Source organism: Merops nubicus, unplaced genomic scaffold (genome assembly GCF_000691845.1).
Source record: "Merops nubicus isolate BGI_N331 unplaced genomic scaffold, ASM69184v1 scaffold43442, whole genome shotgun sequence".
Taxonomy (NCBI): Eukaryota; Metazoa; Chordata; class Aves; order Coraciiformes; family Meropidae; genus Merops; species Merops nubicus.
This window is the reverse complement of record NW_008595094.1, coordinates 27,647-41,842: the sequence shown is the minus strand read 5'-3', so window position 1 is coordinate 41,842 and position 14,196 is coordinate 27,647. Positions and strand designations below refer to the sequence as shown.

At 39.0% G+C, this 14,196-nt stretch overlaps 1 protein-coding gene across 1 annotated transcript in view; it reads right to left on the bottom strand.

Moving 5' to 3' along the window:
• Positions 1-14,196, bottom strand: part of POLR3B (polymerase (RNA) III (DNA directed) polypeptide B) — a gene marked incomplete at its 5' end in the record, with an annotated part of 51,570 nt that overhangs the window by 14,854 nt on the left and 22,520 nt on the right. Inside the window, 4 exons of the mRNA XM_008935952.1 lie at positions 3,146-3,288; positions 5,078-5,195; positions 6,635-6,793; positions 8,635-8,844. Coding sequence (XP_008934200.1) covers positions 3,146-3,288; positions 5,078-5,195; positions 6,635-6,793; positions 8,635-8,844 — 630 coding nt within the window. The remainder of the gene's footprint in view (positions 1-3,145; positions 3,289-5,077; positions 5,196-6,634; positions 6,794-8,634; positions 8,845-14,196) is intronic.

Sequence of the window (14,196 nt, the reverse complement as noted above, 5' to 3'; positions counted from 1 at the left end):
AAGCAAGAGGAAATCTGGAAATATAATAATTTCGTTTGTATGGAACTCAGATGAAGCTTCTTTAGCTTCACAATCCTTTCGCCTCCTGTGCTTTGAAAAGTGACTTTCCTTAGAGAATGCAAGATTAAAAAAACCCAAATAATTAACAAAAAAAGCTTCTTTACCCTTCTGGAAAATATATGATGCAGTAGAGCTAAAACAAAGTCCTACAATTCAGGACAAATCCTCCCTGGTACATAGACTTTTATTTGTAAACAACAGTCTACAAAGCCCTTAAGCTTCCAAAAGGACAGTCCCAGACCCAAACATCTTAGTGCAACATCCAGTTTGAAGATGAATATTGAAATAAAGCAAAATATTTGCATTTCAGAACACAACATGACAGTCTATTTTTTTTTCCCTCCTTCCCATATACTCCTTTGTTGACAGGTCTTGAAGGAAAGGCTGGTTTTTATAGGCAGTTTGGAAGAAGTGTACTTAAAATATGGACTTGCATGAAAAGAGGGTGTGGTGGACAGCCCAGAAGCGGTGACCCTTGCCAATACCATATTGAGGTGTGAGAGGACAGAAAGAATGTAGCAAATACAGAGGCAGCGGCATAGGTCTGTATTATTAGAGCCCTACAAAACCTACCTACATAGTCAAAAAAAGCCTCTTCTGTAACAAAAGGCTAAAGCTGGTTTGTGAGATTTAATCTGTTGTATCCCAGACAGTTTCCAATTCTCTTGCTCTGTTTCCTTCTGCTCCAGCGACAAAGTATAGCTTTGAAGTACAAATCAATTTGGAATACGGGGAAAAAGCCCATGGAAAAAAAACTTCGAGAAATGTGGCTTGTGCACTTTCTTATTTTGCACATATTTAAGTATTTTAAAACCATAACTACAATTCCATGAAACCTAATCTCACCTTCATGCATTCCCTCTAGAAAATAAAAATATCTCACAGAGCAGACCGACAATACAGAAATACGCTTTGTCTTCCTCTCCCCGAATCAAGGTACTTATTTTAAATGGCCCTATGATGGGCTTAAAGCTAACATGCACAAATTAAACTTGAAGTGGTAATCATCTGCATTCAGATGAAGATGAGAGAACAACTTCAGGACTAATTAGAACCTCTCTCAATGGAAAATGTTAAACTGTTAGCACTATGATTTCTGGTTTTTAATTGTCTATATTCCTCTGTTATGACTGATCCTTCCCTGACTTGATGTCAGAGAAGGATGATACTAGCTGGATTTCTAAACAGCTAGCAAAGGAGATTTTCCGTTTCCTTTCCACACCTTTCCTCCAGTTGTATCCCTGCCTGTAATCCAACTTTAATGTCAGTATCTGGCTCTTCGCTGTGTACTGAAGTTGCAGAACAGTGAATTCCACCACTCCTGTCAGTATTTTTTTTTTCTTGGTATCTAACATGTACTTTCTCCACTAAGCACATTTCTCCTCTCTCCCATTTATTGTAACATTTTTTCCCACAATGTAGTACAAGTCAGAGAATGGAGAGGTTTACTCCCAGGAAGGCTACATATCCTAGCAGGATGTAGTCATTTAGAATGTGATAATTCTCCCAACCACAAGACATTACTACAGATTGATGTACTGAACAGCTAACAAGCACCTTCCAGCAAACTCTAACACAACTGTTGCAATGTTCCCACTCATATCTCCAAAACCAAGCTGAAAGGGACACTTGCTTTTCTGAATAATTGATGGGTTTGGCTTATTATTATTATAGGTCCAAAGCACAGATACACGGAGGATCAGTCATTCTACCCTGATGCACTGTTAGGCATAATTCATAGAATCACAGAATGTCTGGGCTGGAAGGGACCTCCAAAGGTCATCTAGTCCAACCCCCCTGCAATAAGCAGGGATATCTCAAACTAGATCAAGCTACTTAAGCTTCATCCAGCCTGATCTTGAATGTCTCCAGGGATGGGGCCTCCACCACCTGTCTGGGCAACCTATTCCAGGGATCTATCACCCTCACACCGAAGAACTTTTACCTACCATCTAACCTAAATCTCCCCTTTTCTAGCTTAAAGCCATTACCCCTCATCCTGTCACTACAAACCCATGTGAATAGTCCCTCCCCTGCTTTCTTGTTGGCCCCTTTCAGGTACTGGAAGGTTGCTATAAGGTCCCCCCAGAGCCTCCTCTTCTCCAGGCTGAACAACCCCAAGTCCCTCAGCCTGTCCTCATGGGAGAGGTGTATTTACGACGTCGTTTTTCGTTATTATGGGATTCCACATGCAAAATCTTTGGGGAAAGAAAAATTACTAATCCTCTGTGGCTTTTGGGATAGTAAAGAAAATACCACCAGGCTTCAACCCAGTGCGTATTAATTGTTTATGCATTTGACCATGGGTTTGATGAGTAGCAAGACTACTCATGAGATGTCTGTTCTCCAAGACCTCTAAAATCAGCTTGCTCTAGACTGTGAGATGCCTTATGTGCATTTAATGGTATGGAAGGCCATCTGCTCCCTACAGACATACTGCAGCCTGCCTGACACATCTGTTTCTCTCTTTCTTCCACTTCCACCTTGTCTCCTCTGATGGTTCCAGATTTGTGGAGTACCCTTTTTCTTGATTTTTTGAGTGGTATGAAAATCCTGTCCTGTTCAGCTATTTCAATAGGAGAACATCAATAACCTGAACTAGGAGAAAAATCTTACCTGCTTTTTTTCATGCAAATGCTCAGCAGCATTTATCATGATTAACCACGAAGCTTCTTTAATATAATTTTACACCACTGTACAGTCCTGCACAGTACTGATTGTATTATTATGTAACAATTTGCAGCTAAAATGCCGCATGCCACTTATAAAGAGAAAGGACTAATTAGACAAAGCTCAAAATATATGAAGAAATGGGCTTTGCTCTAAAAGTGGTAATCAGCAAACCTGGGAGACTACAGGAATGAGGATTACTGTGGTTAGCTCTGCATCTCATAACAGGGATGCAGGCTCTCACTTCAATTACACCTGACCACCTCATTGCCACTGATGCCCATGTACTTCCATAGCCCCAGAAGGTCATAAAGGACATCAAATCTGACTTCAGGCTACACATGTGAGTAAAGAAGTAAATATGGCGCATGGAGCATTCTAAAAATGACTTCTTTTTATTAAATTTGTAGCTTACCTTTCTGCCCATGACGACTGCTGAATTTATCTCCAATTTCTGGGCGTCTAGTTTGCCTCAACAACATTTTGATCAAGAAAGCATCTTCTGCATTTGATGAAATCATTACTTTTTCAATATAAGAATCAGTTGCACCTTTGTAGCTAGTACGAGAAGATAAAACATGAATTTTAGATCTATAAACCAAACACAAGTTGCCAACAAATCTCTATGTATTGGTAAGCTTCTACTCAAAATGCAGTCATGGACCTTACATATGGGAGGCTAATGGAACAATGATTTTATATATATATATAAGTTCCAGAATATGGTATGTCTCTGGAAAACACTTAAGCGATACAATAGAAACAATGCGAGAACTAAACTGAACTTGTAAATAACAAGGGAGTTTTTTGGTGGGTGTTTTTTTTTTTTTTGGTTTTGTTTTTCATGGGGGCCCTTCTTGACAGAAAAAAAAACTTCCTAATTATATTGCAAATTTCTGGATCTTCAAGTTAAACAAGCAAAAGCCAAATAGAAAGTTGCAGTTGAAGAAGGGAGTTTAAGGAATATACCACGAGTATTTAAGAAAAAAATTAATATCCTGACTGAAACTGTGCACCAGGTACAAGTGTGGAAGTGAACCAAGGGCAGACCACAGGATGAGGTTCAGACAGACAACCTCTAGAGTCTGAAATGCAGAGATTTTGGAAGGAGAGGCAAAAAAGGAGAAGAGAAAAAGGTAGGCATAACAAAGAAGTAAGGAAATTATTAAAGTATCAGCTTTTTTCTACATATTGCAGAATGAGGGTAAATCAAATTTTAATACCTTAATTAGGAGATTATTTGGTCTCATCCTTCAGGTAGCTGAGATGGTCAAACTATGGCACCTAACACAGAGCCCTGGATCCATGTCTTTCCGTGGCTGGATTACTCCTCTCCTCTTGATAATTATGTTGTTGCCTCACATCTTTATTATTATCTTGTAGGAGTATACCTACAGCTTTCTATGGGTTATGAAATGCACAGAAATGGAGAAAACCTAATTCTGCCACTCTTATCTGGGCAACAACTGCTTGCCTTGCTCTCTGCTAATTTATGAAACTGTCAAGGCTATCATAGAATAGTTTAGGTTGGAAGGGACTTAAAACATCACCTAGTTCCAACCTCCCTGCCATGGGCAGGGACACCTCCCACTAGACCAGGTTGCTCAAAGTCCCATCCAACCTGGCTCTGAACTAAAAAAAGAAAATAATTTATTTGTTTATTTATTCATTCGTACATTTAATGAAGAATTTTCATCTCACACCTCAGAAGCCCTCTTCTGTTCTTTCTGGACAAGATGGGGAAAACTCTTATTGTCAGTCCTTTCCTATTCACTGGTGCATTGCTAAAGGACGTCTAATTGGAGTGGCTGGAATGAGCTGACTGGCAGCTTCTGAGACGGGAGGGCCTCCATCTCCTGGCCTCCTACCTGGCAAGGTAAATGGCATTGACCATTTTCTGTGGGAGCCAGTATGGAGGTGAAGTGTCCACTCACTACGAACACACGCATTCTCTGCCCTCCCACTTGTCCTGCTTTTCTCCTGTTTCTCCATCACTTCATTCATGAGTGACTCCTCTCCTCTCTACCATTGTCTTACGTGCTTCTCAGTTTCTCCTGAGAAAAACTCAGTGATTCCTCTTTATACATAACATCTTCAGGAGAGTTCCTCCCTTTCTTTGCAGTTCCAGCCGTTCAGGGTCAACATCTTATTTACCAGTGATTAAGTGGCTAGGCATTTCTGAAAATAACCTAGGCTCTGAAAAATCCTGTGAGAAGTCAAGACCTAGAGAACTAGGTCTAATTCACAGAGGGAAGTTCATTCCTTTGGCTTTCCTAGAATTCAGTATTTCCTTAGACACCTTTCCTCCATGTACCTTCCCCTAATATGAAGTTATGACGCAACTTACGTTACTGGCACATCTTTGTACTGTGGCTGCTGAGGCATGCTAGCTCCTTCCAGAGGCATCTGGGTCACAGTTGGCATAGATTTGTTCACAAGGACTTGCTTGTTTTCTACTTTTTCGCCTAGAAAGAACAAGAAAAAAAAAAAAAAGCACCATGAAAAAATCTGGCTACCCAAGGTAGAAAGACATCCTAAGTTTTGAAAAAAAGTAAGCTGGAAGACAAACTGGGAGGAACACATCCAGAATGTAAGTCATGTTATTTTATTAAATATTGCATGGTAAGGGAATTGTGAAACCAGCTTTTTCTTTATAAACCCAAGCTGCTTGCATGCTGGGTGCAATATGAGAATAGCTATTTAACATACTCTGGGTCTAAAGAATACAGAAAAGCATCTGAAATCATCTGACATATGGAGAAAACTAATAAGCAACACTGTAACAGACACATTTTAGAAATTCATACCTAAATTCAGGATGCAACATCATTTCCACAATGAGCTCTGCAAGACGTTTTTTTTTTTTTTGCAGCCTCTCCTTGCAATTACTTTTTCTTATTGCTTCTGGTCTCGTACATCATCTGTTTCCCTCCCCACTCCCTTACCCTGCCCTTCACACAGAGAAGCAGATCATGCCCAGTGATACAAGTGTCCACCAAGTCCCCAATTCCCACCTCCTCCACAAAATCACACTGAACTTCAACTTCAGCCTATGGCTCTTTCCTGACAGCACAAACTGTTCCAAAGAGGTTTTTACCTACATGCTGAGAACAGCCTCAGTTTGCAGTCTGCCCCGGTCCTATCCACCCTCAGACTTCAGAAGATTCTTGCCTTGTTTTTTTAATTAACTTTGAAAGCTCTACTGTGATGTGTTAAAGAGCAAAAGTGAACCAACTGTGTTGCTATAATGGAATTAAGTTTAATGCCACTTACAGCACCTTTCTTATCAGATCTCAGCAGATCTATTAAGTCATTTCCTAATTGAAGGATGACAGTATGGGAGGATTCTTTCTCAAATTTATTTCCATTGGAAATTTACACACCTATCCTCGTAACTAAATGTAGTTGTATTTATTTTCTTAGTTCTCTCCAAACATATTTCTGGAGTTTTAAAAATACCCGGTCTTACTTTCTCAAGCAACTGCATTAACTGACAGCATGCTAGGAGGTTTTGGTGGATGAAATCAAAATAATAAGGAATCTATCCTTAAAAAATCATGACAGAATATATGAGAGACAAACAGTAAAAAATAACAGTATTAAAAATTTGTCACATTGAGGATATAAGCATACAAGTTCTAATGCTTCAACAGATTCACACTGTTAAGACTCACTCTTAAATATATAAAAGCTCACTTTTCTCCTCCACAAAAGTCTTCGCAATGACTGGCACCATGCTGCTTTTAGAAGCTAACATTCTTAAGTTTTCCATTACAATACTGTCACCTTCATAAAAAAACAATTACACCAAGTATAAAATGGGGTACACAAGAAATATTAACAGAACATTACTTTCTACCTTAGATTATGGACATGCCATGATGGAACATGTAGTCTGACATACCTGGAGAGCAGATACCATCAGCATCCAAAATTTCATGTCGCCAGATTGGTTTACGCGTAGCTGCATCCAACATTGGACCCATAACTTTATCAAATGTCTGGTTTGTGTAACGCTTCAGTGTACACTTGGCATTCTTATACACAAGACACCTTCCAAAACCTAAAACGTAACACAAACCCATCTGCCTAGGAGCTCAAAGATTCTTTATAACATATTATCAGAATAAAACAAGAATGTTGATCCACCTGCTGAGCTACAGAACAGAAAATATTTTTTATTAATTAGGTTATTCATTGTCTCGAATATCACAGCATTGTACATGGATACTTAGTAGCTCACAATTTAAAAAATCAGATGATGCATTTTCAGACACTGGACTACAGTTCTGAAGTTGTGCTAATCTGCTTCTACATATCCACACACAGACACACAAATTTCTCTTACCTTTGGTGGTCCACAGGGAGACATAGCATCAGAGAAGAGACTCTAACAGGATGAGAACCTCTTCCTTTCAGGAGTTCTAAGAAATCTGAACTTTTACTCACATTTGTGGCTGACAAGCTAGCCTACCAGGAAAGTACCGATTAACTGTTTTGTATAATTACTCCATTACTCACTTTATTCCCAGCTGAAAAAGCTCTGAATTACATATACTGTTACAAAATAGGTTTGTTTTTGCTCTTAGGCGAGAAAAGTAGCAACTCTGTCATTTTCCTCCCAAGTACAGCAACTAGCCACAATACTTAGCACCTTCATCACATTTAGAATTACAGACGGCCAAGAGAAGCATGGCTTTCTAATAATGCTACGTTGTTTTAGTTCGCCTGAAAGATGGCTGCAGCCATATACATTACATCCATATCTTTAGATTATGTCAAGTAACTCCTGACAAGCACCACAGCTCTCCCTGTAAACATTACCAGTCTACCAGAAAAGAAAACATTCAGTTTTAAATCACGCCTGTTGTTGTTTTAGAAAAGGAGGCATAAATTAAATGCAGCAGACATTAATGCCAAAGATACATGTCTAGGAATACTGTTATAGCTGCCTAGCAACTAGGAGGAAGGGAGTGTGGGGGGGAATAAAGTGATGGAAGAATCTGATTTTGGCCACCCAAAACTAAAACAAATTTGATCACACTGCACCATGTCTTCTCTAAAGGAAATTCATTTAGCAAAGGGCGAGAGGAGAGACCAAGTTTTCAAGCAGCTCTCCTCCAACCCCCAGCAGCATTATGTAGCACTGAAGAATAGTGGAGAGCAAGACAAGCTAGACCAGCACAAACATAGGTTTCACTTACTTACCTTATGTTTGGTGCTTACGTACTTTTACTAAAAAAACACTGCACAGTATAGATTTTTTTTTTTTTAAGGAAGCAGGTCATCAATTTATCTCTGAATAAATGCTAAATTATTTTTCTTGAAACAATACTATTATTTTCTCTCAGAAAGTAGGCAATACTGCTGTTGCTCCCTCAGAGCATCAGGATCACAATGACAGAAACTGTCACAAGTTCTATTCCTTTTCCAAATACATTCCAAAATCTAGTTTCATCTGTTGCTTTTGTTACTGGTCAAAATAATGAGACACTTCTGTTAGTAATGAACAAAGGCTCATGTAATCATCTAAAAAGCAGGCCCGAAAGAACAGATTACCTACTACATTATATTTTTTGTAAACTAAATATTTTCAAAAGAGACCTTGTACACCCTTTTATTTAAGGTCAAAAGTTAGTCATTTTTTCTTATAACATCCATACTCAGAAGTTTATTCACACGTTGGGAACTTCACTGCACTTCTGCAAGCATGGAATTACAATCATTATTCATGCAGAAAACAAACAAAAGCATTCAAAGCGGTTTTGGAATTAGATTTCTTAAGTGGAGATGTACTGTTCATAACTGCAATAAGAGTTATTACAAGATAATGCCATGAGACAAGTTTATTAAAACATGTATTAGGACACACACTATATGTGGGAAAGAATTGATGGTTCTTACCCCTGTCCAAAGAGGCCTTGTTTAGGACAAGGGCATCTTCGATATCATAACCACTGTAGCTCATCACAGCAACTGTGGCATTCTGTCCAGCAGGCAGCTTCTCAAACTCTATCAGCTCAATTGTTTTTGTTTTTACCATTGGCTTTTGTGGATAGGCTAGAAGATACATAAGAGTATCTATCCTGTTTCTTTGATTGTATCCAATAGTACCTGCATGGAAAAGAAAACCAGAAGTGTGTGAACATTAGTGAGCTTCCTAGAAATGTTTTGGCTAAAAAATTATCAAAATGCAATTAATGAACACCAGGAAGTGAGAAATTTCATCTAATAATAGAAATTCCTCAAGAAAGAAAGCGAAAAAAAAATCATGAGACCAAAACAAAACAACTTTACATTTAAAGATCTAAGTGGCTTTTTAATCTTAAGCTTTCAGAAATAATTATTTTTTCTTAAATAAGGAAAATCTAAGCATCAAGGAACACAGAACACCAACAAGAGAAATCAAAGCCAAGTCCTATATGACCGAATGGAAATAAGATTTCTCTTTTAACCATGACACTGAATGAAACTGCAAGTATGAAGTGTGCTTTTATTGTTCTAATAGCCATAAGGTTGATTTGTTGTTTGTTTGTTTTTGAGAGCTGAACTTGCGTTCCATAGACCTGATCCAAAATTTCATGAGAACCAATAGAAAAACTCCTATGGAGTTCAAGAGGAACTGTGCATCAAGCTCTGCATCTTCCACATCGTATTTCCTTCCCTTTCTGGGCAATAATTGGTTCAACAGCAGCCTATGTTAGAATGTCAGAAAGCATCAACAAAGCATACAGTTAGCAGCAACCAAGAGTGATTTATTTTCTGAAATTAGAGGCATCATTGCTAGAAAGACTACAGTAGAAGTTCACTCACAATACATTTGTCTTTTTACATTAAATTAATTTTAAATTTACGGTTCAGAATTCAATCCTTTGTATATACCTCCCAGCTTGAGACCAAAATTTTTGGCCCTGTCCCATCAGACTGCCAAAGTGTCTTCTGAAATCTGAGGAAAAAATAATTAACACCCAGCAGGGAAACCTAAACCGTTGTGTAGCAGAACAAAAGTTAAGGTAATCAAATGTTATTAGAGTTTGCTGCACCAGGACTATGCTATGCCTCTAAGTAATTAAGAAATTATACCCTGAAAAGTTTTAAAGCTTTATGTGCTAAATATTCTGTAGTACTTGTGCTTAGATGGTATTTCAAAACCTTTCCATTTTCTCCTGCAATTTCAGCAGCTGGCTGCTTTCAAGGGAAGGTCAAAGCAGCCAGTGTATAAAGAAGACTTCACATAACCAGAATATAGTACAGCTGAACAGAAACCTGCTCTTAGGGCAGGCCAGCTTCACATTCTAGAGGCATCTACTTGCAATTTCCAAATGCCTCATTTAAATAAAACTTCTAGAAAACCAAATATCCCAAAACCCAGGCAGCATCATGGGCATTTCTGAAGACCTATCTTGTCCCTGGCACTAAGCTCTCTCCCCTAAACCACCACAGGTCTACCCTTCTCAAGGATGAGAATGGGGAGCTAGCTCAACAGATACCATCTGAAAATAAACGGTTATAACCTGCTTGTGCATGCCTGGACTTTCCTTGGTTCCAGAAAGGGGATTTGAAGCCACAGGCACAGCATTTTCAAACTGCAAGGAAGATTTGTTGGAGGTGACAGGCTTTACTTTACTCTTGCTTTTGAGCAGTTGCTTTTCTGTCTTTTTCTTGGAGAAGGAAATTAATCATCCCGGATCAGTATTTTCTGTTTCCAGTAAGAAGCAAGTTGGTCGTGCTTGGATTCATCAACACTGAAGACACTTGCCCAAGGCCCACCTTCTGAAGGCCCTATTATTTCTGATAGTCTCTTAGCTGAAGTATCAGACTTTGTTTTCATTGTACTTTGATTAAAAAAACAGGTTTTCCCACTACATAGCTAGGAAAATCTTCTTCCAAATTTAAAAATTCATGTTTAGACCAATTTTTCCCTCTGCATCTAGAATGAATAATCCCTGTGCTTTGAGGATAAGTTGTCTGCTGTAGAGCTCATTAAAAGTTTCATGGATGAGTACATTCTCCTGTTGAGAGAAATCTTCTCCTGGGTAAGCCATGCCAACTTTCACTTTTGAAAGGCCTGAGATTTTTTTCTCCTCTGAGCTGCTTATATGCTGTACCTGCTATGGTTCCCCGCTTAGAGATGCTACGATTGGATGAAGTCTGGAGCACCTGATCATAACTAAACTTGTCCTTTATACCCCAGTGACAATCTGTGGAGGTCCTCTAAATATCAAGGATTACAAATGACACTTTCATATGTTTCAGGTAATGCAAATTATTTCTCTTTCAGATGCTTCACCTACTTCCAAGCTGGCATTTTAATCAGAGGTTCAGATAAACCTAATGGATACTGTTTGTATCAGACTACAGATTTTGAGCCTCAGCAATAAACTGTATTCAGGCAATTCTTCAGGAGTTGAATGCTGAATCATATAAAATAAAAAACATACACGTATATATTGAAGATGGACATCCTTGCAGGGAAGAAACTGGTTAAGAAAATTACTCAGGAGCACAAGTGAAATTCATTAGCCAAAAAGCAAGCTGTACATCAGCAGTATTTGTCCTAATTGCTACAATTTAATGGTTATACAGATAGTGCCTTCTCTACACTGGTCTAACAAACCACAACCTCAAACAACAATCTGCTTATTTAAAATGAAGCAGCAGCTCTCTTCTTCTGCAGACTGGTGTGTTGAGATGAGACCTCTGTGTGGCCATTGAAATGGAGCAAGTCACTAGCTTTATTTCTGTTTTCTCCCTGAAAGAACAGAGCTCTTGTTTGCTTCAGCTAAACAGTCAAGCAAAGGTAAAGTATTATTAAAGTTCACCATAACAAATGCTGCTCACAAGGACCTGCATTTACAATTACCCCAAGAGCAAGAACCAACTTTTTCCATTAGTAATTAGTTCTGTTTAAAGCAAAAAAACCTGACAAGGCTGACCTGGATACAACAAATAACTTTCTTGCTTTTCTCAGCTCTTGTTATGTTGTGAACAGACATATGCATTCTCTCCTTTTTTTTTCATTTCCTGACAAGTTGTTCCTTTTCTTGTCAAGTATTATTTGATCATCTTTCAGTGAGAAGTAATCACTATAAAAATGCTATCTATTGATATTTAGCATAAATGGGATATTGTCATTCTGATGTAGAAGGTTTTCAGATATTACCAGAACAAAGAGACAGCTAAAATAAGCATTTAACCAATTCTTCGGTGCGGTACTTACAGCAACATGAAACTGGACAATCAAAATTAACAAGGATAGAGAAATCAATCTATATAAGATATGAGCCAAAAGGGCCATTATGGCACATGCCAAGAAATGAACTGCTGTACTTCTGTATTTCCCCTGATTTCACCGTGGATTTTCTACTATTCTTTCCTTCCTGCATTGAACCTTGTGCAGGGGGCTCCAACTCAGCTTAGAGAGATTTTCACAGAACATGTATTGAATGATCTGGATGTTCACCAGTTGAAATAGTCACTGTAGAAAGATTAAGAAGTCAGTTCAAAAGATTATAGGCAAGCTATGGGAAGTAGTCTGGCTCACTTATGCCTCAGCACTTCTGTGCCTGCTACCAGCGAGAGAAGAGCTGGCAAAAAGAGACCACGTCGCAGGGCACAAACTCTGCTTCTCTAAGAGCAGCAGCAGAACTGGGCCCTGGCCACAAAGCATCCAGGCCCAGCTGTGACGACCAGCAACAGCTGGTTTTGCTTTGACGTTTGTTTCAATTCTCTCCCAATAGGCTAGCCGTACAAAATTTGGGAGGACTGTAGCCCTCAGCTCACCAACAAGCCTTTCACTACTGGCAAAACCAAACAACCTCCCAGCTGATGGCTTCTCAAAGCATATTTGTCTTCTCAGTTTTAACATGTCCAGCTGGTTACAGCACAAGGCAAAGCAGTATTTAAAGGGCTTTGCTATTTCACAGAAGCAAAGCAGAATGTACATGATACAGTGAGAGGGTTTCTTTTGGTATTATCAAAGAAGTTGCTTTAACATAAAGCTCTACAACTTAGCTCTCACCCTCCTACCACCACCCTCTCAATTACTTTCTGTTCTTCCACAGGTTAAAGTAAAGATTAATGCCTAAACTCTCCTCTCCTTACTTGTGTTGTATTTGGGTTGAAACTACAGTGCACAGTCGGGCTATGAGAGCACACAGCTTGCCTTGTGTGCCCACACTGTGCTGCATGTGCAACATGGTGGATTACTGGCAGGAAAATATGTAAGTGTTCATTTCTTACATCAGGCTTTCACACAACACTCCACAGTCACAGAGGTACAGTGTGTTCAAACCTGAGTGATTTTCTATGTCTTAATGGAATTTAAAAACTCCACTTAGAATTATCTAATTGTAGGAGACATTGATCCTCTCAAACATTATTTTAGAAATACATGGATTGTAAACTGTACAGACTCTTGTGTTTTTACTCTAAATATTTCCCAGGTTTTAAGCTACAATTGTTAACTTTGCACTGAAATGTCAATGTTCAGCTGAAGTCCTTGCAGCTGCTGTTGTATTTGCCACCTAATCATAACTCTCCCTCAGTCTTACAGTTCAACCAGCAACATATGGTAAATTATCTATGCAAAAGCAGAGGGGTTTTGTTTCAATTTCATTTTACTGAAATCCAGTTGCTCACTAAGCACAGCCCTAGTCCTCCAAGATGACTCATTCTGCCCATGAAAGGGAGGCATTTTTCAGGATATTTCATGTTACCCTCCAGAAACCTTAGTATTTTAATACCCAACATTTTTCAGGGATACTAGATTGCAGACCCCACTGCAAGCTCTGATGTCCTCCCTCCATTTACTTGTGTTTTCACACCTTCCTTTAGCTTGATGTTGCTTAAAAAAAAAGAGTAAAGACTGTTCAAAGCTGATGGCACAGCCCTGTGATGTGGTCAGAGGAGGTCAGTGTTGAGTAGCACAAGGCTCTCATTTCCCACTGTGAGCCCCGGGGCTCCCTCCATGTCCCCAGGTTTTGACAGCTGAGGGAGTGACACAGGGGACTTGGACATGACACTTTCCACGTGGGAACGCTGGACCAGGAGCTGCTCTCCAAATTCGTGGTGGGGAAGGAAAGCAGGAAAGGTGGAAGGTTACTTAAAGGTGGCGGTTTGGCGCATTATACCACGTCTCTTCATAAACACAAACAGCAAAAATTATGTGTAATATTTCAGGAATATCCTCTATGTCTCATTTGATCAATAAGTTGTAGAGAAAAATCTTCTCTGTCCTTACATATTGCCACTCATGGTGGCTTTTTTAAAGCAGTTATTACAAAAAGCTTCAGGTGTTTGCAGATACTTCAGGCAGAGCAAAATATAGCTCAGGTCATGTGCTAACTTTTAAAATCTAGTTTTATCTAGCTGCTTATTCTTTCAGTCAGGTGGTTTGTCATAACAAACCGAAACAAAGGCTTTTTTTATTGCTCAAGATATTCAATGGCTTTTGTGTTTCCAGCG